Source organism: Eptesicus fuscus, chromosome 13 (genome assembly GCF_027574615.1).
Source record: "Eptesicus fuscus isolate TK198812 chromosome 13, DD_ASM_mEF_20220401, whole genome shotgun sequence".
Lineage (NCBI taxonomy): Eukaryota > Metazoa > Chordata > Mammalia > Chiroptera > Vespertilionidae > Eptesicus > Eptesicus fuscus.
Window position 1 is genome coordinate 24,710,468 of NC_072485.1, and position 27,870 is coordinate 24,738,337.

The 27,870-nt window shown below is 41.3% G+C and overlaps 2 protein-coding genes across 4 annotated transcripts in view; one reads left to right on the plus strand and one right to left on the minus strand.

Moving 5' to 3' along the window:
* The window catches only part of FAT3 (FAT atypical cadherin 3), a 528,869-nt gene that overhangs the window by 378,451 nt on the left and 122,548 nt on the right, over nucleotides 1-27,870 (minus strand). The gene's annotated exons all lie outside the window — the stretch shown is intronic.
* On the plus strand, nucleotides 23,726-24,222 carry LOC103292923 (ubiquitin-conjugating enzyme E2 D3-like). Its single transcript, XM_054725479.1, has one exon. The coding sequence runs from the start codon at nucleotides 23,726-23,728 to the stop codon at nucleotides 24,164-24,166; it is 441 nt and encodes a 146-aa protein (XP_054581454.1). The 3' UTR covers nucleotides 24,167-24,222.

Sequence of the window (27,870 nt, forward strand, 5' to 3'; positions counted from 1 at the left end):
GGTGATACTTTTCCTGTTCCCCATCTCTAATAGGATTGTACATTCTGCTGCTGGCAAAACCAATTGCACTACTACCTTTTGCTAAAACCTCATTCCTGAATGCTGATGTGTGTTCTGTCACATTTGGCTTGGAAAAAAAAAAAATTACCTCTTACTAACTTTGTTCTTCTGATAAGGGGGAAAACTCACAGGAAGAATATGTTTCCAGGGAGAGAGAGAGAGAAAGACATAAAGGAAAAATGCACGTAAGGCCATGAGTGTGAGTTAATAGGGATCGTTATCTGAAACAGTTCATCTTATTTTTCTTCCTTCACATTTCTTTTACAACCAGCTTAATCATGTTTGCCGGCATTTGAGACGATCAATGCTACCTTAATAGGCTCAGTTAGTTTTAACCTTGAACACAAATCTGTTCTTAGAAGAAAAAAAAAATACCTCATAGATAATAAGATATCTAAAATTAAACTAAATTTTATAATAACTTAATTTAAAGTAATACTGTAGGGCCCAATACAGATCTGTGGGAATTGATCCTTAAAGGAAAAAAAAATAAATATATGTGTATGTGATGAATCTTAGCATTTTCATGTTAATGAGCCTTTTAAAATCCAGTCAACAAATATTTACTAAGCATCTACCATATTTGTAGACATTTCCACAGCCTGTGGATATAGTGTGGGATGTGAAATCCCAAGGAAGCTTAAAAGCATTCTGAATCGTACAGCATTACTTACCCTTGCTATTCTAGCATATTGCTTAGGTCTCAGTATAGTCCCAGACTGAACATCAAAAATTTCTACATCTATCTGACTACTGCTTTCCTGAGAAATGCCACATTTCTTCTGCATCCTTTTCCAACACAAGTTAACTGACTAACTTTCCAGGTTTTCCAAGTTTAATATTTCAAATGATGCTCATTTCCAACAAAGCAATCAAAGTCTTGCTCATATACAAGATGACTCTACATGGCACGGAGAACAACAAAGCCAAGTTCAGATGTGACCACTGGGCAGTCAGCTAGGCCCACTCACTCTGCAAATGCTTTGCTTCTATGAAGCAGCCCAGGCCAGGTGCTTAAAACTGGATTCTCACCTGGCCAGAATTGCTCAATGGTTGAGCATGGACCTATGAACCAGGAGGTCATGGTTCAATTCCCCGTCAGGGCACAAGCCGGGGTTGCAGGCTTGATCAAGTAGGGGATGTGCAGGAGGCAGCCAATCAATGATTCTCCCTCATCATTGACGTTTCTATCTCTCTCTCTTCCTTTTCCTTTCCTCTCTGAAGTCAATAAATATATATTTAAAAAACACACACACACACAAAACTGGATTCCCAGTGAAATTAGCAATTACTCCTATCAAGCACTCTCAAAGTAGTTTCTGAATAATCAATAACATTGATGCTAGACCCAAGAATAATTAGCATTTGAATAGTAAATGACAGTTGCACTTTATATAATGTGATAAAATATATGGTCTCAGCTACCACTCAGAAAATGAAGTTAAATAACTGGGTCAATTTCGAAAACAAATTTTGTGTACCACTAATAAAGCACTCTCACCCGGCTGGCATGGCTCAGTGGTTGAGCGTGGACGTAAGAACCAGGAGGTTATGGTTCGATTCCTGGTCAGGGCACATGCCTGGGTTATGGTCTCGATCCCCAGTGTGGGGTGTGCAGGAGGCAGCCAACCAATGATTCTCTCTTATCATTAATGTTTCTCTCTCTCTCACACACTCCCTTCCCTGAAATCAATGAAAATAATAATAAACGATCCCCACGTTAGAATCATTTTCCTTTTGAACATACATATTCAAGGTCACAGAATAGATATGGTCACATGTAGTAAACACTCTGTATCACGAAGACAGTAGGTCCTCAAGAAATGTTTGCTATATGAATGACACCACAATGCCACACAGAAAAAATACACTATAAATATAAAAGGAACAGCACAGACGGCTACTGTGTTAACATGAGAAGTTTAGAGTTATTTTTAGGACCACGATATTCTGGTATAATAAGTAGAGTGCTGGAGGGTAAGTTCTTTGAGGGCAAGAGCAGGTCTGCTTTTCCCCGAGGCACAGCGGGCCTCCCACAGCGTCACACACTGTACCTGGCACAGCCAACACTCTCCATCAACAGCTGGGGGACAAAATGAGAAGTATTATAAGGGATCTCAAAACCAGAGTCTCTTATTTTTGTGCGTTTTATCTGTAGGACAATCTCCTTTATAAGTACACTACCTGCATTAGTGATAAAGAACATAGATGCATACCCCACGGACACGGACCATAGTTTGGTGAAGCCAAGGGATTGGGAGGCAGGGGTGGGTAGAGGTGGGCAAAGGAGGGCGGGGGAAGGAGACACATGCAAAAATGTCAACATTAAATGTTTTATATTAAATTTTTAATTTAATTTAAAATATTTTTTTAAAAAAGACTACACATCATGCAATTGCATCATCGAATTACAGACCAGTAGGGAGAGAAGAACCTTGGAAAAGCCATTTAGTCCACATTTGCTTTTAAGAAAGACCTCACAAAAATGACCACAGACTAGATTCCTTTATATAGTATCCTTGTCCTATTGATTGATGGTTTCGGACCATCTTAAGCTGTGTCACCTCCATAATTACCAGATGATGTCATGTTATAAAATCTGGAGACAGACTTGGGTCAAGGTCTGACTCTGTCATTAACTACCCATGTGACCTCCAGCCAAGGATTACATTGCTCAAGAGCCTCGGTTTCCTCCGTCATAAAATCGCGATGAGAATGACACCCACCTCACAGGGGAGTGAAGAGAGAAATGTACAGGAGAGCTGCCACTGACTTGAGGATTTATTTGTATAAAATGGTCTATATTAAAATAATACATCTCCAACCAGAAGCTCTGTGTTAAGCACCAATTGGCAGTATTTAAAATGCACATTGACTTTGATTTGAATCCTCTCTGTAAAAATAATCTTCCTGATGCAGATTCATTTATCAACAAAAATGTGCTCAAACCTTAAATGCCAGGCAGCAGGGACCCAGCCATGGTCCCTTTTCTACTGCAGTGAAAAGACTAAGAGGGAGACAGAGACTGAGCACCCCACTGTGACAAAGTGCATGGCTGATGAGACTAGATACACACTTAATTCATTACAGAAGGGGAAGCCCAGGGACCTATGGAAAGAGTAGCAGAGAGAGCCAAACTAGGCTAAGGAATTCCAGGTAAACTCCATGACCAAAGTCAGGTTCAGTGCAAAACACACTCAACCCAAGTGGGAAAGCTAACCAAAGGCCAGTGTGTGGCACCTGAGTGGCACAATGAAGTAATCACTGTGAAGAGAGTGCAGTAGGGAGTGCGTGTGAATCATTTTTACAATCATCACCGCGAGGGCTAGGCTGAATTTTTAGCCCTTCCCCACCTCGGAGTGTTACTTCCCTGCTCTCTATGGCTCTCTCCAACCACACAGGAGGATCTCAGAATTTAAAACTTAATCCCCTTCCTCCTAGTCTTGTGGTTTGCAAGTCTAATAACCTTTGGACTACACTTAGCATTCCTTCCTTCTTTCAACCCAACAAGGAATTAGCAAGTGTCCACTGTGTGCCCACCACGACCTGTGAATAAAAGAGGCCCTGCACTCATGGTTGTAGCCTCGGTGAACTTAGAGAGCCCACCCTACGTGACAATGTAGGGTGTCAGATATGGCCATGGAAGTGTGTGCAAGGGAAAGCGAGGCACAAAATAGGCATGCTTTGAACTCTGGGGCCGATGTCACAAGGTCCCACAGAGGAAGAGAATGTGACCTGGCTTCATAAAGTGAGTAAGATCGCCAGGCAGGAGATGGGCTACAGGAGAAGAGATTTTTCCAAGAAGCAACAGAAAGTATGGCGTGCTTGTAATGGAGGGCACCAGGGTTAGAAGTGTGTGTGTGTGTGTGTAAGACAGGGGAGCAGAGGTGAATGGAGAGTCAAGGGTAAAGATGGCAAAGGTCCAAGACACTACACTGCACTCATGCAACAAATATTTACTGACTACTGTGTGCCAGGCACCAGAGACAGAATCATGAGCAAAATCTCAATGCAGACGAAATATCCTATATAATAAAAGCATAATATGCTAAGTGTCTGACTGATGGGTGGAACTTTTAGCCGACCACTCGACCAGTTGCTGTGACATGCACTGACCAGCAGGGAGCAGACGCTCTGACCGGTAGGTTAGCTTGCTGCTGGGGTCAGGCGATTGGGACTGGGCAAGAGGGCTGGACACACCCTGGAGCCCTCCCGTGGTCCCTCCCTGGCCAGCCAGCCTCCATCAGCCTCAATCTGGACTGGGCAATCACCAGCCAGGCCGAGGGACCCCACACATGCACGAATTTGTGCACTGGACCCCAAGTTATTTAAGCAAAAGGCTCCATCTGCTGTAAAATCCCTTGGCCTTGGTTACGTGCCCATTCTGTAGGTGGGGCAGCTGACAGGGTGGTTATGTGCTGGGAGAGGGATCCTAATCCGAGCCTTCCCTCATCCTCAGCACAACAGATTTAAGCAATCAACAGTCCCCGAATTTTTGCACTGAAAATTCTCAGCGCTCATCTTTTGCATGGATCCACACCAGAGCAAATGCACGTCCAATGAAGATTTTACAGATTACCAAGATAAATAGCTAAAACTTGGAAATGTCTCTTCAACGCTGATGTAAACCAGCTGATTTGGGTTCAAATAGCTAAGCGTTAATGCCCCCAAAATCATCCCCAGCCCACGTGGCTCGCACTACAAAGAACTCCTTTAAAACACTCCATCGACGATCTGAAAAAATACTACACTGTGTACACAGTTTTATTACTCTCTCGGGACCTCCTAGTGGATGTTATGTCCCAGAAATCACAGTCGTTGGACGGGTGTCCTCTCTACCATGAAGCTGGGCTCCATTTTACAAGCTCCAGGCAGATTATTCCCAGTCATGACTGAAGAGAGGAGAGTCTACGTTAACCACGGACTGAAACGGCAAACTTCCCTGCTCTGAGGTCGGTTCAGGCTTCGGAGGAAACAGCTTCCAAAAACGGTCGCATGGTTTGCTCTCTGCCTCTTTCCTGTGCACCAGGAACCTGGAGATCATGTGCTCCTAAACTCCTCCACGGACACAATGGAAATCACCGAGAAAAGATCTTCAATTACTGTGAGCCCAATCAGCCAGTCAACATTTGTGGAAGATTTCATTGTGTACACTTGGCTGCAGCCTTCGGATACCCATGCAACAAGCATTTGGGGGAAGATGCACGCTGAGGCAAGAGACCTGGATTCCAGCCAGGCTGTTACTAATTACTTGTGTGACCTTGGAGAACACCCTCCCTAAGAGCCCCAGCCACCTCATCTATTCATAAAGAAGAATGTCCTTTGCCTGGCCTACCTCTCCTGGTGCTAGGAGGATCAAACGAGACAGGTTTACAAAAGCACTTAGGAAAGTGTAATTTGCTAGACAAATAACAATGATTTATCATTAAGCAGAAAATTCTACCTATCCTTGAGGAGGTAGAAAGGAAAAACAAAACAAAACACAAACACACATATTCTAGATTTCTTTTTTTCATGATAAAATCAGCATATATATCTGTTAATCTGAGAACTTTAAAGGAAGACATCAAAAATTCACCTCCTAAACCAGTTTTCATGCTGCTCGAAATGACGCTCAGTGGTCTCATCATTTCAGTACATAATTTATGTATTAGGATTAGCTGGTCCTTTGGTCCATTTCTGGGTACATCTGGGCCTTGAAAGACAGTGTTTCATGTGTGTTTTAAGGGCAGGAATTGCATTTCCACATGTCCTGTTAAGGCTCCTATAGCCAGCACTCAGGAAAGCTTCACATGGGTGTTTTCTGACAATCCTGTAAGGGGCATTATAGGATAGTGGTGAGGAGTGCAGGGATTTCAACAGGACTGGTTGGCTTAAATTACTTATTATGGGAGATACTGGGCAAGACACCTACATTCTCTAATCCCCAGTTTCCTCATCTGTGTAATATATATGTCAATAAACCCTCTTATCACACAGTATTACTGGGGGGAAGAGTAAAAAGAAAATGTATAGGAAGCGCCCACCACAGTGCTTGGCACACTAAATGTTTATTAATGATCATGACTATGGGAATAATAGGGTAGATGCCATATACTCAGACAATGCAAAAAATATATGCAGGGAACACCTTAAGTATATATCATCTTTAACCCTGAAGTTAATAATAGGGCATTTCATTGAGTGCCTACCATGGGCCAAATGTATTAGCTCTAAGTAGGGGCTACTAACCACAGTTTTACCGAAAGTGAATCGTAGCATCAGAGAACTGAATTTGAATGAGGTCGTAGAGCTACTTAGTGATGGAATGAAGATTTGCCCTCCCACCTCTGAGTCCTGCTCATCTACCAGGTCATTCTCCCAGCTCACTACTCATTGTGGCTCAGTTTCTAATACTCCTGGACTTTCTGGTATCTTCACTTTCCAAATGCTTAGTTCACAGTGGCACCGACAGAATTAAATCTGAAGGGTCTACTCATAGTCCCATTCCTGCCATTTTCCTTCAGCATGTCTGTAGGTCGTTTTTGCTTCTCACCCTGTCTCCTTAGTTATATGCATTAGGGCACATTTACTCTATGCTTATATTGTACGAGGGGCTGTGGATCCAATAAAGATTCACTTTTTATAGTCCCTGTGCCCTAAGAAATCAACCTAGGAAACTAACAATGCAAATAAGTATTATAATGTGATCATCACATCACAAATACTATGTGCTTAGGACAGTGGTCGGCAAACTCATTAGTCAACAGAGCCAAATATCAACAGTACAACGATTGAAATTTCTTTTGAGAGCCAAATTTTTTAAACTTAACCTTCTTCTAACGCCACTTCTTCAAAATAGGCTCGCCCAGGCCGTGGTATTTTGTGGAAGAGCCATACTCAAGGGGCTAAAGAGCCACATGTGGCTCGCGAGCCGCAGTTTGCTGACCACTGGCTTAGGAGGTAGCAAGGTAGTCTGGGTTGAGGACTGGAAGTCACAGTCACCCTCCTCCTTGAGGATGGAAGGGCAATTCAATCAGAAGAATGTGCATTAGCATATTCAAGAACCAGCAAGCACTGTAAGGTATCAGAAGAAATAACAAAAGAGTGGGGGAGAGCTACTTGAACTCCAGTTGGAGCTCAGTCTGGGCCAGGGAAAGATGAAGGGCCTGAGGCAGGGAAGTACAGGCCATCAGTAAAGTGCCTTGAGTACTGTCTGCAGCTTGGAGTAAGGCCAGGAGCCAAAGGGCAGGAGCTCTGGGACTAAACAGGAAAAATGTCTCCCATGGTGTGTGTGTGTTGCGGGGGGAGGGGAGGTGTGTCTAGTGCAAGCAGACCCCCCAGAGGCCAGGGCAGAAATGACTGAGCCAGAGAAGAAATTCTGGGAATTCAAACTGGGAATGGAAAGGGTGTAACCAGGAGACTGGTGCCGACAGGGTTGAGCTATCTCCATCCAAGGTCCAAGGTCAAAACCATCTATGAGAAATGTCCGGAGATGTCTCATGATCAAATCAGAAAAACACTTTTCACCTTGGAGAATGACAGGTCATCTGAAATCCACTCAAGTTTGAGGGAGAGAAGAATCTCCGCCTATTTTGCAAAACTTGAAGAAAACGAAGCCAAACCAAACAAAAACTCTGTGATTCCCCTTCTTTTCACCCTTGACTTTGATTTAACCTCGTTTGTTTTTGCCAGCAGTGAAATCCACAAAACATCTTGCCGAGGACTGCCTCAGGGAGAACAGAATCAGCATTTGCTCAGTGTCTACTTCGTGCCAAGACTTTTAAACGTTTTATTTCATTTGGTTCTTGCAAATCACCCGGTGATGCTCAGAGAAGTTAAATAAACTACCCAAGGTCACACAGCTCAGGATCACGGCTGCTGGTGCAGGGCGGGCAGCACGCTGAGGGGGTGGGACTAAGCAGTGCAATGCCATTGCTGGAGAGTGGGTGCTCTTTTAAGCGGAGCTCCAAAACATAAGAATGCACCTTATCACCCTTCATATCCTCCACTATCATCAGCACTGCCATAATAGCAGTGATAATAAAGCTAATATTTGTTTAGAATACTTATCATCACAGTTTCAGATTCTTTGCATACCATTTCTAATCCTGAATACAGCCTTGCTAAGTGTTATGATGTCCATTTTAGAGAGGAAGGCATCTGGCAGAAGCCCCACAGCAAGCAAAAGCCAAAGCCAGGATTCCAACCCAGGTTTGCCAGCACACACACATATTAGGGTTGAAAGATACATTGGATAGAATTGATTGTAACCAAATTGAAGCTGTGGTATAATAAAGAGGAGGGAATCATTCTGCATAATTGGTTCAATAGCATGGAAGGCTAGCAAACTGCATTGGCTGGAGATCCTGTATTACTGCATAAGAGCACCCTGAGTACCACGGCGCATGCTGCCTCATCTCACTTCTCTAGAGCCGAGACCACGCAGGAGACATTGTACCAGGGGCTGTGGATACAAACACTAGGAAAGACATATTCAGTGCAGGTGTTCGAGTGCTCGCCTACATGTGATTCAGTCCTTGCACGGGCCTGTGGGGACTTGAGGTTGGCCTTGACTACCTGCCCGCCTCATTTCTGTAGAGGTGTCTCTCCGTGAACTTAAGAACTCGTGGGATGTTCACAGGTGTCCAGCAAAAAGCATGATCATCAAAGACAAAATGAGTTTACAATCCAACTCATATTGTGAATTACTTCTAGAAAAAGGGAACTTAACCCACTGCTTCAGTGTCATCCCACTACTTCTCCTCCCAGAAATGCTCAAACAGCGCCAAAGAGCTCAAACATTCCTACAGGGGAGGCACAATTTCAGGCCTCTCTACTTTGGCAAATGCCTCACTCTTTACCTGCGATATACCTTTTGCTTCTCTATAGCCTGCTTGAAGAATTTTTAAATGATTTTTTCATCCCCAGTTCTGTGTTGCCTCCTTCAAGCCTTCCCTAACTCCTCCAGCTAAAGAAACGTTGCTCAACCTTGGCACTACTGACCTTCTGGGCCACACAGTTCTTTGCTGTGAGAGGTATGGCTGTCCTGCACGCTGTAGGATGTTTAGCAGCATCCCTGCTCTCCAACCACTTAGATGTCAAGAGCATCTGGCCAGCTGCAACAATAAAAGATGTCTCCAGATATAGTCAACTGTGGGGGTGGGGGTGGGGGCAAGGGCAATGTCACCACTAGAGTATTTTAGTGCTAGATCTATACGTTGGTTACACTTAGATCTCAGGAGACTGAAGGCCCCTTCTAGTTCCATGTTTCTCCATTAAAGTAAGTGAAGGTTAGGAGTCAAAGAGGAGAATTTGCACAGTGATCCACTCTAGCAAACTCAAGGTCCCTTTCTGTATTATTTCCAATTTTCTTCACAGAAAAGAACTATGTCACTGAGGACAAAAGAGCGATGAATTATAAAGACCTAACTTCAAGCTGTATCACCTTGAACCGTGATCCTAAATTTCTTATCTAAAAAATGGAGCTAATTTTAGCTTCTTCACAAGGTTTCTGGGTTAAGTGAAATATATACATCAAGCTGCCTAGCGAGATCAACTTTCCCCTTTCACCAGGTTAGGAATGGGTTAATATGTGAGAAAATGTTTTATAAATTTTAAGTGCTAAATAGTTATAAGTTGCTATTATCTGACTTTTAAAAATAATCAGTAATGAAATATAGCTTTCTTTTCTGAATGTAGCATTCAAACAAACTTTGCAAAATCACTTCAGGATGATATGAATTAGAAATAATAATCAATTACAGGTAAAGAAGACATTATAGTTTATAAAGCCCTTTCATTACACATGATACCTTTTTATTATACATTCTCATCTGAGGATATGTCCATTTACTTTTTAGAGAGATGGGGAGGGAAGGAGATAGTAAGGGAGGGAGGGAGAGAGAGAAACATCAATTGGTTGCCTCCCATATGCACCCTGAATGGGAATCAAACCCGCACCTAATTAATTAATAACTAATTAGCTAGTTATTAATACCAGCAGTACCCCCAATAACCCCAATTCCACCAATAACACAACCTTTTGGTGTATAGAAGGCCACTCCAACCAACTGAGCAACCTGGCCAGGGCCCTATGATATCTTTTATGGTCTCGATTGCTCAAGACAGTTTTAGTGGAAAAGTGAGGACATAGCCAAAGAGAACTAGAGAATCTCCTCACATTTCCAGAGTTGGAAAGTATAGACACAAATCCAGTTTGCAATAATGGACCTGTTTCTAGTAAACACTGCAGTAATACTTTAAACACAGAACCAAGAGCCATTCTGTCCAACCTTCCAAAAATTTGAATTATATCCTATATGCAAAACTAGGTAGACAGTAGAGATCATTAGAAATGATTATGTCAATGGCTATCATCATTAGTTGCATATAAGCCAGCATTAAGGATTTGCAGACCTAAGAAAGAGCTAATATTGTATAATTGTCCAAAGCAATTATAATTAATTATCAAAAAATATATGTTCAACACAAATCAGATGAAGGAATAACAAAGGGGGGACATGGACAACTTCTATAAGTGCATGCAAAAACTCTTAATTAAACCCAGACATTCAAAAGTAGTTTCAGAAGAAAGGTCACTAAACTAGGGTAGAGAGGAGAACATCTCCAGGGAATCTTGCAGACTATAGTTTCCTAAGTCAGCTCTCCAGATAAAGTAAAAAATAAATAAAAATCTACAGAATGAATTTCTATTTTAGCAATCAAGAATGAAACAGCCACCCTCCAGCCCAGTGCAAAGAGAGCTGTGTCATCACCTCTTGTGCAGCACTCTGACCAGCCCTGAAGAAAAGTAGCTGAGTTCTGGACTTGATCTCGGAGAGAAGCCAACACATTTTGGTTTAGAGCAATGATGTCCTATTAGCATCTGGTAGATGTACAACTTTGAAACAAGTGCGAAGGAAAATCTTAAGAAGCAAAAATGTTAAAGAGTTTGACCCAAGTACAATTATTGTGTGTTTTTATTTTATTGATTTCAGAGAGGAAGGGAGAGGGATGGAGAGAGAGATAGAAACATCAATGATGAGAGAAAATCATTGATAAATGGCCTCCTGCATGCCCCCTACTGGGGATGGAACCCACAACCCGGGCATGTACCCCAACTGGGAATTGAACTGTGACCTTGATCAGCTGCCTTTCATAAGTGTCCCAACTAGGGATCAAACCTGCAACTTTTTTGGTGTTTGGGACAATGCTCACCACCAACTGAGCCACCCAGCCAGGGCTCAGGTACAATTATTGAAGAGTACATCTCCTCCATATTCCATGGCAAAACCAAATTGTAGGTGATGGAATGGAGTCCACTGGAACCCAAGATCAAGGACAACCTAACAGACTCATCACAACCCAGTGGATGAAGGGTAGAGCTCAGGGACTGGTACAACTAGGAACTGAAATATAGAGGAAACTGCATTCCACCCAACTGGAAAGGAAACATATTGATCAGGGAATAGGCCTCCTGGACTGGGGTTGTGTTACTGTTATTTCCTCAAATATGCACTGGATCTTTTGACTGTCCATGTTGTGCCAGGCACTGCTCCAAGCATAGGAGCTAAGAACAGAAGCAGGACTGGACATGGGTCCTACTCTCATGGTGCTTATAATCTAGAAGGGGAGATGGACATTCACACATACAAAATTACAAAGCACTGAAATAAGGGAACATGTGTCTATGGTAGATCACAACAGTAATAACAACAGAGAAAGCAGGCACCATCACCATTTATTGAGAGTACACCAAGTGCCAGGCATGTTTCCATGCATTTAACTCATATGATTTTTTTTATCTTAATAAAATAACCTAGTACTATCAGCCAATCAATCCCATTTTAATGTGGGAGGTGTTAATTTTCCTAATATGAAGTAACTAAGCATATCACTTTAGTATTGAGGAAATGGAGACACATAAAGGTTAATTAATTTGTCCAAGTTTCCATAGCTAGTAAAATGGTGGAGCTGAGATTTGAACCCTGACAGATGAGTTTCATAAACCCATATAGTTCATCCCCAAGTCAATGTAAAACAAGGACTCCTCATCCAGGCAGAGGTCAGAGAAGGCTTTGCTAAGGAGGTTACTTACCACTTTTGCTAGAAGGTGAGTCAAAGTTCATCCAAAGAGAGAGGAGAAGTTAATCTGGGTGGACAGGGTGGTTCTAGGCAGAGGAGGGAACTGGGGAATGAAAAGGAGGACCTGTGTAGGGAGGGAGGAGGGAGAGACAGCAAGGGAGCGGGGCTGTAGCACCAGAGCGTGCACCCTTGGGGGAAGGTGCTGAAAGGTTTTTAGGAAACAGCAATATGATTTGCATCTTAAGAAGTTCTCTGACTGCAGTGTGAGAAATGGAAGAGAGAAGTTAGGAGAGTGTATGAAGAGAACAAGGAGGATATAATGCAGTTGTCTAGGTTCTAGGCCAATGATTCTCAAAATGAGGTCTCTGGACCAGCAGTATTACTATCTTCAGAGACATTCTGATAAATTCAAATTCTTGGGACCCACCCCCAGATCCACTGAATCAGAAACTCTGGGGATGTATTAGTTATCTACTGCTGTGAAAAAGGTACCACAAACTTAGCAGCTTAGAACAGCTCATATTTATTATTTCCTAGTTCCCATGGGACAGGAGTCTGAGCACTGCTTAAGTGGGTCCTCTGCTCAGGGTCTCAGGAGCTTGCAGTCACAAGGTCAGCCAGGCTGTGTTCTCATCCGGAGGCTTGACTGGGGAATATCTGCTTCTAAGATTATCCCAATTATTGGCAGCATTAATTTACTTGTGATTGTGGAACTAAGGGCACCAGGTTCTTGTTAGCTATTGTCTGAGGGAGGCTACTCTCAGGCCCTAGAAGGTGCCAGCAGTTCCTTGCCACATGAGCTTGCTCAGATGGCTACAGACTTCAGCAAGCCAGCATTGTCTCTACAGCAAATCTGTTAGCAAGAGAGTCTTTTAAAACATACTGTTAGGGATAGAAATAGAATATTGGGGACCAGCTACAATAAGAAGAAATATTAATCATAATCTGTTAACCATGACGGTTCTGTTTTGATTAGAGAAAGGACATCCTAAACTGGGACACTGCAGCTAAGATCAGAATGCAGTCCATCCTCCTTTGGAGAACTGCCTATCATTATGGAAAGATTTACAAAGATTGTTTGTGGCAAAACAACCTAGTTAAGAAGGCACCTGCTCTTTCCAACCTCCAGCCCCTATCACCTGTAATCTGGTCCCTGGGCACCCGGAGGCACCTGCTCTCTGTGACACGCCCCCTCCCCAGCCCGCATGATTTGTAACCTGTAAAGATTATCCCGTGCCCACTTTCCCATGCCTGCAATTCCTACTTTCCCATGTAATATTTGTCCTTCTACCCAATATAAGCAGCTGGCTCATGGTGGGGTGGAGAACCACTACCCAGACAATAGATTTGAGAGACATTTTAGATCAAAAGACGGAAAGATTGTAGCAGCTCTGTTGGATTACATAGTTCCCACTGTGGTCATGAGCATGAGCTTTGGAGCCATTAATATCTAGGTTCAAGTCTCTACCACCTTCTAAATTGTGTGAACTTGGGCAAGTTCCTTAACCTTGTGTGGCTTCAGCTTCTTTTATCTATATGATGGCCTTCCCATAAAATCTGTTTCTTAGAGTTTAGGGTTGTCATGAGACTTAAATAATCGTCAATGTAAACTATATCTGAGTCTGAAACAAAGAGCTTGCTCAATAAACGTAGGCTACTGTTGCTAACACATGTGGGGTTCAGTTTCTTCCGTAAAATGAGATTAGAATGTGTAAGATGTAATGCTCCTCCTTCTAGATTTCAAATATATTATAGATGAAAAACCTTACTTTTGAGAAAAAGTGTATTTTCTCTCTGCCACTTATAATAAGAAAAGCAACACCCAGAGGATGAGGTTTGTTTTGGTTTGATTTTTTTAAACTCCTGTGTAAGGGAAAGTAAGCCACCACCAGCTCCCCTCTGTTTGCTAGAAAAAAAGTCTTCCATGTAGACCTTCTGAATGCTTTGTATACCCTCCAGGGATCCAGTTCCTATACTTACCTCCTTTGAAAGAAGTAATATGAAACAGATCACAGAAAGTTATACCAACACCTTCAAGGAAGTAGCTAAACAATGATCCTGTGGGGAGCCCATTCTATGGAAACGCTTGCCTTTGGCACTTACCACACAATACTATAATTGTGGGATGACTTGTCTATCTCCCTTACTAGACTGAAACCTCCTTGGAGGCAGGAGCCATGTCTTACCATCCTGGAGAAGGGGGAGGAGAAGCTACTTCTGGAAAGTGGAGATGACTCTTTTATACCCCAACCTTCTCTCTCCCCTGTTCTTTGGGGCCCTCATTCTCTTTTCCAATCACAATTACCTTCCCAATTTTGGGGAAAGCTTTTCACTTAAGAGAATGTCTGCTAGTAGGGGTCTGAAGGGAGTTGGACACTAGGGAAAGTTCTTGGTAGAAATAAAGGACAACTAATTTCAAACCCTCCTCTAGTTCTCTGTGCCATAAAGGTAAAGATGAGAGTTCCTCTTTGTAAGCTGTTTTGTTTAGAAAAGTCACTTGAATGCACTTTTATCCTTGCAAAGGTAAAACAAAGATTTAGAGAACAGAGATGAGGATACAAGAGAGGAAGACATGAGGAAACATCTGGAGAATACCAAACTTGCAGCTATTGGTTGTGGAGTTCTGGGTTGTGTTATTTGGGTAGATCAAAGAGGAAAGACAGAAATACTAGGAGTTTTTTTAAATTGTACTTGATCACATTATCTAGAGCAAAGTAAGTGCTCAATCTTATAAAATAGAGAATAAATGAAATAAAATCTTATGATCTTTTCCTGTACATTGCAATTGACCTCCCATTACTGACCACTGAGATAAGAGATGGACAATGTCCAAACAAATAGCATGTGTGAAAAAAAACACACAAAACCACACACACAGAAACATGTCCCTCCAAAACAGGCACCACCATCTGCCTACTTTGGGAAGTATAATTTAGTGTAGAAACAGGCAGAACATGCAGTTCCGAGAATGTTAATACACAGTCAATAAAGTAACTAACCAATCCATGGTAACAGCCCCCCAAAGGACAATTCTGGAGTGTTTTATTCTGAGAGCAAATTAAAGCAAAACAAAGATGAGTCTACCAAAAAAAAAAAAAAAAAAAATAGGCAGGCTCTCCTCTATTTCCCATATGAGTCCTTAGAGGAATTCATGGAAATTATTGCTATCTTTCCCCTATCTCCTACTTACAGCATACAGTGCCTGCCTAAAACCCCTTTGTTCCAGGGCAGCTACACTGTATGAAATGTGGGCTCAACCCTTTTCTATTCCCTGCACACAGAACATTTTCAGAATTAACTATTCATGAGTAGTATTCATCTAGGAACAGAGTTTTGATAAGGTTGCAATTAGCCAGTTAACCAATCAGAAGTCCTTTCATCAAATCATTAATGATTATTTTTAAACAGTACAACTCTTAGACTTACTAAAAGCTAGTATTTTATTCTTTGTAATTGAGGACTGTTTCCTTGCCTTTTTGGTTACTCCAGCAGCTGACGAGAACTCCCACGGGATGTGTGGTTGTTTAGTACAAATACATTTGTGTGTTTATGTGTGTGGGGTGGCGGGACAGAGACAAATGCTTTCATTCACATAATATATACAGGACCATAGAATTAGCTCTTCAGACACTAATTTGGTGCTTAGGCCCTTTCATTTCTCCACAATCTATTGGATTTGGTGCCTTCATTAAGATAATTAAAATAAGCCAGTCTATCAATATGTGGTCCAATTATTTCGATTGTCTAAACACAGCTTTAGCCTGGTCCTTTTCTTTCTCTATAGAAGAATGACTCTGGAGATCATTTTTCTGGACCTTTCTCAGGAAACTTTGGACACTCCACTCTCCTTTTTGCTTTCCAAAAGAAATCAGTCAATGAGTAGATGAGTGGAGGGTAGATGAATTTCTCCAGTCTTCAATGTTTATTTAATACCTATGATGAGTCACAGTTTCCAGATAGTAAGTAGTGGACACTAGGGTTATAACCCAACACTAGAATTCCAAGGAGTTAAAATGTCATGTTTTCATTATATTACCATGATGTATGGAAGCTTTTCGAATTTGAATTATTTTATTTGAAGTCAACTGACATTTAAAATGACCTGTTTTTTCCCCCAGAGGAGCCCACTTGTAAGCTTAGTTCTTCCTATATTCTTTACCTTGTAAATCTTGTTTTCCAAAAATGGTATACTCTGTAAAGTTAGGTTGTATAAATATATACATGAACACACATTTTCACCACACTCATATTTTGAAAGGCCTTTTTCCAAAATTACATGTCCAATTAACTTCTTTATGAACAAATAAATCCTGTTCATCTATAGATAAGCTACACTTACAGTCTAGCAACTGGGTGTCTGGTTTCAGAATATTATTAATGACGGTTATTAGTTGAAGATGCAACATAGAAGTGAACATATAGGGTGAAATTTATAGTTACTGCTCTGTGGAGAATAGCAAGAATGACTCAGTCCTTCTAACTTAACTTACATACAATACGCTGTGGGTTTCAGATGAAATGATTAGATTTTTTCCTGTAGTCCAATAATTTACATAAGATACAACTGATGCTTTGTTATTATCAGCTTCCAACATCCAACATCTTAAATCTTTCTTTTCCCTTCTCCGAGGAGGCCTAATGAAGGAGATATGCCATTGCTCTAAAATAATTTTCATTTTCTCATTTTCCAGGTATATTTCATTGAGTTGCATGCTATTCCTATACCTATCCACCCAATGAAAATAGGCACCCTTATTAACAACATTCTTTAAGCAGCACCTTCCAAAAGTTTCTTTCTTTTTTTATTTATTTGACTTTAGAGAGTAAGAGGCGGAAGGGAGGGGAGAGGGGAGAGAGAGAGAGAGAGAGAGAGAGAGAGAGAGAGAGAGAGAGATCTGTTGCTCTACTCACCCAGGCACTCACTGGTTGACTCCTGCTGCTGTACATGCCTCAACAGGGCACATCAGAGGAATACTTCCTGCAACCAAGTGAGCTATCTGGCCAGGACTCTGTTTTTCTTATATTAGTCAAACCCTAGTGAAAATTCTACGCACGGGTACAATCTGCCCAAATTGATAATATATATTATGGTAATAGTTCTGATATAAAAAAGTAAATAAAATACAAAACAAAAATAAAACTGCTAAGGGGGAAAACAGCACAACAAAACCTGTGAATTAGTAATTTATTAATTTATTTGTAATCTTCACCCAAGAATTTTTTTTTTCTAATTGCTTTTTTGAGATAGGGGGAGGGGGAGATAAGAGAGAGAGAAACATCGATGTGAGAGAAACATCAATTGGTTGCCTCCTGAACATGCCCCAACTGGGAATCAAACCTGCAACCCAGGTATGCACCCCGACAGGGGTCAAACCTGCAATCTTTTGGTTCAAGGACAACACCCCAGCCAAGTGAGCCACCCGGCCAGGGCAACAAGAATTTATTTTTATAACTTACATAGCATAGACATAGGGTCAATGGGGGGAGGGGAGGGGTTCTATGCCAAAGACACAGTTTGGAACAATAAATGATCTTTTAGAAAATTCATGCAAATGATCACATTGAAAAAGTAAAGGGAGTATAACCTTTGATCACCTGTCCTTCTCACATGCCAATTCTTAGAAAATTAACACTGATTATGAGCCCTGACAAACCACCCTCATCTTAGTATATTACAATAAAAATAATTACCGTATTTTCCCGTGTATAAGACACTATTTTTTCTAAAATCATTAGACTGAAAATCCAGGGGTGTCTTATACATGAAAGACAGCAGAAGAGAGAGCTGCATGGGTGCTTAGCTGCCCATACCTTGTCAAACAGGCTTCCTCAATCACGAGCCTTATTGTTACTAACATCAGCTGATGCCCTAATTGGAGGTGGAGGTGGAGAGTGCACAGATGCAATAGGGACCGGAGAGTTCTGAGCCCATAAAGATGTTAAAAAATAAAAAGATAAATATGGTAAGCGACTGTCTTACTCTGCAAAATTCAAACTGAATGTAATCAGCTAAGCAAAAGAGCTGCAGGGAAACAATTTGGACCTCCTCCCATTGAATGTATGATCAGATAGTGGAGAAAACAGGAAGAACAACTCCATAAGATGCCAAAAAAGAAGAATGCCTTAAGAGGAAAACCAGCAATATGTTTAAAATATTGATTTATTAACTTTGGGTTGTAAGAGTGGGGGCATCTAATACATGGAAAAATATGGTACATTAACTGGGCAGACAAGATGGGAATTGCATCATGGCAGCAGGCAATCACAACTGGAGCTGAAGGAATGAGCAGACAAGTCAGTCAATAACCCTGAGAATCAGTTTCCGTATCTGTAAGAATTTAACAAATATAATAAATGCATTTATTGAGTATCTTCTCTGTGTCAGATACTATGTGAGAGTCTAATTTTGCCAACACTTTCTATTAGATTATAAGCCTGGTATGAAAACAGTCTGCATCTTTCACACACATCATCTACCTCTAGGGATATGATGTGTCTCACAGTGCCTGACAGAGAAGAGATTGTTGATAAACTTGGATGGGAGAAAGGAAGCAAAAAAAGGTAGAGAAAAATATGGTGAGAACGAAAGATAAATGCGATAGGATCCACACCCTATCTCACAGTTTGAAAGACAGAGAGCCACATAAACAAATGTTAGAAAACAACTTTGTTTAGAAATAACAAAAGAAAATAAAAAGTAGAAAAAGAAGTGTTTAAAGGAGAAACTAGGATAAGATTTAGAAAAAAGTTGAGTTACGATGGACACACAGAAAATTTCCAGACAAATGTACTCCTCCCACACAGTACCCAGAGGTCATTCAAACACTGTACAGTCTGTACACTGTCGTTCACATAGCTTGTCTAAGCATCAGCACCGGATGGTGGTTATTTTTGCAATATGAGTTTTACCGAATGACATGCCAACATCTTCCAGTTCATTTATTTGGCTGCTCCCAATACTTGGTTGTGCCAGTATGATTCAAAGCACCAAAGAGCATTATGACTTTCCATTTCGGACATGCAGCAATTTTTCTTTCCATTCCCCCACCAACCCCCGATTTATGAGGACAGCTGCTCTTTGTGACTGATTCTGAGACTGCTGGTCGGCTGGAATCTGTTGGCTGACAGCAAAGGCATTATAAATCCAGAAAACCTAGAGGGAACTTTCCCGTCCTCTCCCACTCTCAGACTTAGGTAGGCTTCCACATCTACCAGGGATGTAGCCTAAGCAAGGGAGGCCAACACGGGCTTGAGGAAGGGTCCGGGCACAACAAGGGCGGGACTGGACGTTCAGGCCTGTCTCCAGATAAAAGGGTCAAAGGAGAGGTTGGGGGTTTATATTTGGCTGCCAGGACAGCAAAGGGGAGAGGAATCTGGAGCAGAAATTCAAGCTGAGAAGGGAGAATGTGTTTGGGTGGAAAAACGCCAATGGAGATGTAGGCATGGTGATGGTGGCAAGAGGGCACTGATAGTCTACAAAATCAGACTGGGGTTTAAGTTCAGATTCTGTTTCTTATTTGCGAGGTGACTTTGGGCAATTATTTAATCTCTTTAAGACCTAATTTCCTCAGCTATAAAAGAAGGAAACATAAAAGAACCTGCCTAATAAGGTTGTGGTAAGGATTAGAAGGGAATACTGCACTTTCTTAGCAGAACATCTGGCACATAGTGAGGACCAAAAAGTTACCAACGGCTACCACTATTATTATTCAATCTCTAATATCCACTATAAGAATATTAATTCACAGAAATACATAAGTGAAGATGTCTATTCACTGTAATCGTGTTGGAAATGAGAAAAAATGAAAGACAATCCAAATGTTCACTAACAAAAACAGGGCTTATGTCATAGTACATTTCTACTATATTAAAATAAGTGAGATATATATCTCTGTGAACTGACATGCAGACGCCCAAATGTATAATTAAGTAAAAAAGTTCAACAATACCATTTCTCCAAGTAAATAAAATGCATATTTTAAAATCTGTAAAGTGGAAGAATCAAATTATTAAAATGGTTATCTCTATTGAAGGACATCATGAAAGAAGACGTTAATTTTTTAAATTATATTTTGCATGTTTGTGTGTTTTAACAAATATGTATCCATTTTGTAATAATGTTAACTATTATTTTCAAGTAGCAGGTATTAAGATGGCTGAGCCTTTTTTTAATAGTCCATTCCCAATAGTCCATTTGCTACTGGTGTTCACTGGTCACTAGAATCAAGTATCTGGTGTTTTTCCACTTCATCATCGGCAATTTAAATCTCTCTGCTCTGCAATCTCACAACGGAGAGAAATAAAAAGGTGCAGTAATTGAGAGGACAGAGCTGTAAGCACAAAGCTCTTATATTGTAGCTGTTGACCCTTAATTCACTTCTTTAGTTAATTTGCTTCTGAGAAATTATTAGAACAAATGAAACATTATAATTTTCCTTGAATAATACCAACAAATCCAAATCTACCTTCAATTAGAAACTCTTCAAAGAATTTCTAAACAAAATAAACTGGATTAATACACAAATACACGGTAATAGGTAATATACTATTTCCTTGAATTTGTTAAGTTTCGCATAACCTCAGCGCTTATGCTCTAATTGCTTTATTTTTTTTCTTCAATAAATACTTTGGGATTAGATTTAGGAAGTGATAATGCAAAGCTAAAAACATCAATAGGATCCTAATATATAATATGAAGAGATAAATATTCCACAGAAACATAATACTTCAAAGTACAACATAAAAATTTAAATATCATTGCCCAAATACTTTTATTTAGATGACCAAGAAGTGGAAACAGTAGGATTCCAGTTTAACTGATTAGAATAATTTAGTATTGTCCTTGCGATGCATACTCACAACTCAACAAATGCTGAAATGAAGCAATGATTATATTGACAGTCCAAGTCTTCCTTCCTGATCAATGGTTCAGTTTCTCATAAGTGAAGCATTCTAACTCCTAAATTTGCAACAATGTCTTGTCACTTATAAAAATAAGTAACAGGGACCAGAGTGGTTTAGTAGCTTTTTTAAAGCTTCATTCACACAACAAACGTTTGCCAGGAATTCTCCTAATATCTCCTCTTACTGCTTCTTGCATAAAGTCATAATTTCACTTTACATGATTTATTTATTCATAGGTTTTGGTTATGCAGCATTCAATGAAAATATTTATTAAAGTCAAAATTGGACTCCCCTTGTGCTATAACTCAGTATTTACTACTCTTATAGTCACAATAAAATAAGCATTGCTTCCATTATGACTGGAGCCTTTCTGATCTCCCAGGGAAATTCCCATGCATCATATAAAGTTACTGAAAGGGAACATATGGAGGATTAGGTACCTTTTCCAGGTAATCTTAGCAGAAACCAGAAAATCTGTTTCATGGGCACTTACCAGGGAAGCAGAACATCAAGTTAGTCATTCCTCTTGCCTTTCACCCCCTGGGTAGCATTCCCCCCAAAACACTCACCAGTGCAGTTTGGGCATTGAGAGCCCTTTGATGAAAACACTTTCCTTAATTCTAGAGCAAAAGTTCTGCTGTCGGTTTGCTCCATAACTCAAGGTAGACAGAGGCAGTCATCTCCAAACATATCAACTCCTTGCATTTACTCCATTTGAAATGTGCGTTTCTGTCACTGTTTTAATGCCCCGCCCGTTTACCTTATTGTTGAGGGAAGGGTTCCCAACACAGGGTCATGGGAATGGCAGAACACAGGCCACTCAACACTGGACAGATGAGAGCAAGAGCAGTTTATTAGTCACATGCACTCACAATGCAGGAGAGGAGGACAATGCATGTCATGCAGGGTCACAAGGGGGCTGTACTTGGGAACAAAGTGAACCACTAGAGGCTGTGGGAGGCAGGCTTTGTGGTACTAAAGGGGAAAAGTGGCCCCTGGCTCTGCTGGGATGATGTGATTGCTTTGTTTGAGTAATTTTGCAGGCTGGCAGGAATAAGCGGGAACTGTGCCTGGTCCCATTGATAAGGGAGGGGTGTGGGGGGCGGTATTTGACCAGAGGATCTTATCTGCAGGACCAGAGTGGAGAGGAAAACTTGCAGCTAGGCCATTCAAGGCCTTCCTGATTTTACCAGATGTTAGGGTAGCACATAATACCAACCCTTGATTTTAGGCCTTATACCAGTAAATACTCATACATATTGTTCAACGAGTGATTAAATGAATGTGGTGAAAGTGGGAGAATTCTAAAACTCTGAGGTATGCCCTGACCTTGAGCAAGATGCTGAACATCTTAGCTGCATGTCAGTCATTTATAATGTGGGAATTGTAATATCTTGTCTGTTGGTCTCAGGAGGTTGTTTGAGGGGATAAAAATCATTAACAAATGTGGACTAGTTCTCCAATCATTCAAAAGGTCTAAAAGGCCCTCCACAAAACTACCTGTCACACGCCTTAAACCCATCTCCACCATATTCCAGGCACATTGGCCTTTCAATAGATGGTTCCACAGTCCTTCACTTTACCTAAATTTCACTTTATCTAAATTTCTGAAGTTACTACAGAAAGTAAGGTATCTCTTTTATGTGCTTTCAGAGCAGCCCGAGTTTCTACTACACAGCAGGCTGAAACTCTTTGTTTGATGCATATCTCCTGAATGCCTGGCACAAAATAAATGCTTAACAAATGTTTGTGGGAGAAATAAATGGATAGAATGCGATCATGTTACCAGAGACAGTCAATTGGAACTCCGGCAGCTGGCAGGGTGAGCAGCAGCCGGGGAGGGGTTGGGGGCGGGGGGCACTTTAGAGGGGTGGGCAGAGTCAGGGATGCGCGGAGGACTCAGGCACCCCAGAATCCAGGGGTGCTCTGCAGACTCCAACCGGCTTTCCCAGATGTGCCAGCGCCATGTCCAATGTGGAATGTAGGCTGAGGGCTGCAGCATCTCCAGACTTCCTGACAGGGTCCTGCAGCCCTCACCTCTCGCAGTGCCCCTGATACCCTAGACCCGTGGTCGGCAAACTGCGGCTCGCGAGCCACATGCGGCTCATTGGCCCCTTGAGTGTGGCTCTTCCACAAAATACCACGGCATGGGTGAGTCTATTTTGAAGAAGTGGCGTTAGAAGAAGTTTAAGTTTAAAAAATTTGGCTCTCAAAAGAAATTTCAATCGTACTGTTGATATTTGGCTCTGTTGACTAATGAGTTTGCCGACCACTGCCCTAGACAGTCAGGAGCAAGCACCAGGGTGTCTCCTTCATTGACCAGATGTAAGAAGGTTCTTACACTGAACAGGCCAAAAAGCGAGAAAGATGAATGGACAGAAACCGAGTGCATGCCAAATGCTAGCAATATAATGGAAAAAAAAAAAAACACATCCCCTAGTTCTGTCAGAGCAGACATCTTGTGGCTGTGTCCTAAGCATGAGCCCCGTAGGGCCAGGGAGGCACCCAGCTTCCATGTGGGGAGGAGGCTGAGGCCGCAGCTGGAGGGAGGCCCTGGCCCCTCAGTGCCTGTGTCTGGCAGAGCCCGTATGAGAGGAAGAGACAAGTCTTCCCTGCTGCCAGGGTAATCAAGAGTTTTGGCCGGACCTTTGAGCACACACTGAGATAGTGGGAGGCCAGGCACAAAGCACAGACTATGGCACTGAGAGGGATTAACAAGGAACTTCGTGATTTGGCCCGTGACCCTCCAGCACAAAGTTCTGCAGGTCCAGTTGGGGATGATATGTTTCATTGGGAAGCCACCATTATGGGACCTAATGACAGCCCATATCAAGGTGGTGTATTCTTTTTGACAATTCATTTTCCTACAGACTACCCCTTCAAACCACTTGAGGTTGCATTTACAAGAATTTATCATCCAAATATTAACGGTAATGCCAGCATTTGTCTTGATATTCTAAGATCACAGTGGTCTCCTGCATTAACTGTTTCTAAAGTTCTTTTATTCATTTGTTCACGGCTATGTGATCCAGACCCAGATGACCCCCTAGTGCCAGAGATTGCACGGATCTATAAAACAGACAGAGATAAGTACAACAGAATATCTCGGGAATGGACTCAGAAGTATGCCATGTGATGCTACCTTAAAGTCAGAATAACCTGCATTGTAGCTGGAATAAACTTTAAGTTACTGTTCCTTTTTTATTTTCTTAAAAAAACAAAACAAAACAAAACAAACAAAAAACACCACCCCTTCCTTATTCCTATAGGAACCCTGGGCTCAAGCAGGAAGCAGGATGGTCTCTGAGAGAGGAGTCCACTATCCTCCCAGGTCGGGGCACCTAAATAAAGTTCTTTCCTTTTGCATCAGAACTTGTCTCATGAGTTTGGCTTTTCTGGTGGCAGTCAGCTGAACCTGCGTTTTGGTTACAATATTATCTATTCAAGCATACTTAGAAGTTCTAAGCACTCCACACAATTAAAAGGGCAAAATTATTATGACTTTTGCCTCCCATTCAATTGTGAGGAGAGTCCTCTCTACCCTCCTCCATGCTGCCTCCTCTTGTCCAAGCCATACAGCTGTTGTGGTATCTGTCTTGCAGAGTGAGAAGTCTTGATCTCACGTAGTAGATCATAAAGCTCAAGCCTTCCTTTTGCTGTTCCAGAGCTGGGTTCTATCAAAACAGACCTAGAAATCCCCCACAAAGCAAGAGGTAAATTTTCATCATTCTTTTACAATAAAAAAGGAATTTAGACAAGCAGAAAAGTCTAAAAAACTCTAGTTCCGCAGTGTTTTATAATTTTTCTGACTACAGGTGTGTTACATACTTGGTTAAATTTATTTCTAGGTATTTTATTGCAGAAGATACAAATAAGGGGAAGTGTATACCGTGTTCATGGATAGGAAGAATTAACATAATTAAAATGTCCATACTGCCCAAAGCAATCTACGGATTTAATGCGATTCCTATCAAGATACCAATGGCATTTTCACAGAACTAAAACTAATAATCCAAAATTTCATATGAAACCACAAAAGACCCTGAATAGCAACAGCAATTTTGAGAAAGAAGAACAAAGTTGAAGGAATCATGCTACCTGATATCAAACTATACCAAGAGGCCATATTAATCCAAGCTTCGTGGTACTAGCATAAAAACAGACATATAGCTCACTGGAACAGAATAGAGAGCCCAGAAATAAACCCAAGCCTTTATCGTCGATTCATATTTGACAAAGGAGGCAAAACATACAATGAGGTAAAGACAGACTATTCAACAAACGGTATTGGGAAAATTTGACAGAGACATGCAAGAAAAGAAAGAAAGTAGACCACCTTCTTACACCGCACACAAGAATAAACTCAAAATATATTAAAAACTTAAATGTTAGATTCAATATCATAAAAATCTTAGAAGAAAGCATAGGCAGTGAAATCTCAGAGATTTCTTACAGCAATATTTTTTCTGATATATCTCCTTGGGCAAGGGAAACAAAAGAAAAAATAAACAAATAGGAATACACCAAACTAAAAAGAGCTTGCACAGCAAAGGAAACCATCAACAAAATGAAAAGACAACTCACTGAATGGGAGAACATATTTGCTAGTGATACATCTGATAAGGGGTTAATATCCAAAATTGGGAAGAGCTTATAAAACTCAACACCAGAAAAACAAAGAATCCAATTAAAAAATGGGTAAAGGACCTGAACAGACCCTTTTCCAAAGAGGATAACCACAAATGGCCAATAGACATATGAAAAGATGCTCAATGTCACTAATCATCAGAGAGGTGCAGGTCAAGGTCAGCCGCGCCTGTGCCTTGCCCAGGGCCACCCAGTATGAGCTAAAGAGCGATCTGCAGATAACTGCTACTTGTGCTTGGCTTGGAGGTGCCCAAGAAAGGCCCAGCTGAGAACAAGTGAGTTCGTGTGTGTGTGTGTGTGTGTGTGTGTGTGTGTGTGTGTGTGTGTCTTTTAAGAGGAATGGCTGGGGCTCCAACAGCCCTCCCTTTCACTCAGCTACAGTCTTTGCTGGTTTTCCCAGACACAAGTTATGGGACTTAGGTTCCTGGCAATGGAACCCTAGCCTGGGGGCTAGTGTGGGGCTTGGACTCCTGACTCCTCAAGGGGAACCTCCATAGCCTAGGGATATCTAGGCTCAATTTTTAACCTCCACATGTAGGTATGTGAGGCACCAGTCCATTCCACATCTCTGAGCCTCCTACCAGTCTCAACATGGCTTCTTCTGTATATCTTTAGTTATAGGATTTCTGTTCCGCTACACTGCTGGTGGTTCTGAATGATCATTGCTCTGTAATTTAGTTGTAATTTTAATGTGGCTGTCGGAAGAAGGGAGTGCTACATTTACATATGCCAGAATCTTGACTGGAATGGGGAAGCAATTTTTTAAAAAGAGATGGAGAGGGGAAAAAAAAGAAGAATCCAGTATGTCTATTCTGGGTGACTGGGAAAATGACGTTGTTTTTAGAATCAAAACTAGATGAAGAGAGTCACTGTGATGAATGCAGTCACCACATCAAGAGGTTTCCTTTGAAATATGTATCTTGAATACTGACATTAGTATTTTGTAATGTTTAGTATTAGTATTAGTATTTTCCAGGACTAGGAAAACATTTTGTTTTGAAAATGTTTGCCTGGCCTCACATAGCCTATAGCTAGCTACCTTAAATAACTTTTCTACACAGTAATTTCCCCCAAGGACACTTCAGAAATGTAATGTGCCTTGCTGGCTTACTCGTAGATGTACAAGGCCTTCTGACTTCTACACTGAAGGCTATTACCATGGACAGTATTACTGACTTCTAAGGAGCCCCGTCGTCTCACAGACCCAAGCCATGCTGCCATTTTGACAGACCTCCCAGAGCATGCTCTTGTAAGTTACCCAAGGTCAAGGCTGATTATGACTTGCTACCCCTGAGCTGTCTACCAGTATCTGATCTCATATTCTAACAGAGACATAGGAAAATTCCGTGAACCTTGAACAAATTTAACCCTATACATTGAGTGGGCATCTGCTCGGGGTCAGACACCAGCTGTGTTAAGTGTAAGAGCTCCAAAGATGAATAACACATTTTCTGCCTTTAGGAAGCTCACAGCCAAGCCTGAACATAAGACAAACACTAAGTACTCTAACACACATTAAGTACTAGAGGAGATGTAGACATAAAGGGTGAGAGAGCTGCTGATTTTCGGTGAGAGAATAAATAAGGTTAGGGAAAGAACACCACAGTAGAACATGTGAAGTATAGACATGTCTATAAGAACAAGGCTTTACGAAAGGATAGGTACAAGAATTTACCCAGAAGAGGGAAGAGGCACACTCAGTTTGGGGGATTAGGTTGCCTACCTCGTTTTGTACCTATTTATTCAATTCCCTAACCTAGGAGCCTGTCAGTTTGTATTTTTAGAATGCTGCATTTGCAACCTACGTAAGCATGGGGCTGTGGACAAAAATACACTTCACATCAGAGACCCCCAAGTAGTGAAATCTACATTGTCATCTGTTATAAAGAACAAATATATGTGATACCTAAATCAATAAAGAAATTTTTTTTTAAAAAAAGCCCCTAAGAAGAAGCCAACACCTTGATTTTGGATGTCCGGTGTCCAGAATTGTGAGAAAGTAAAAAAAAAAAAAAAAAAAAAGAACAAATACCACAGACAACCCCACTCTCTTCTGTGGGAAAGTACTGTAAATAAAGACGTCAGTCTCATTTGAAAATAATAAACAAAAGAGCAATTATGGTCCCTCTGGATTCACTAATAAAGCTCATCAATGAACTTTCACCATCAGGTATTCAGAAACCAAAAAGGTGG

What these genes read in the sequence shown, in the direction of transcription:
- LOC103292923 (XM_054725479.1), top strand. Translation starts at nt 23,726, where the DNA reads ATGGCACTGAGAGGGATTAACAAGGAACTTCGTGATTTGGCCCGTGAC.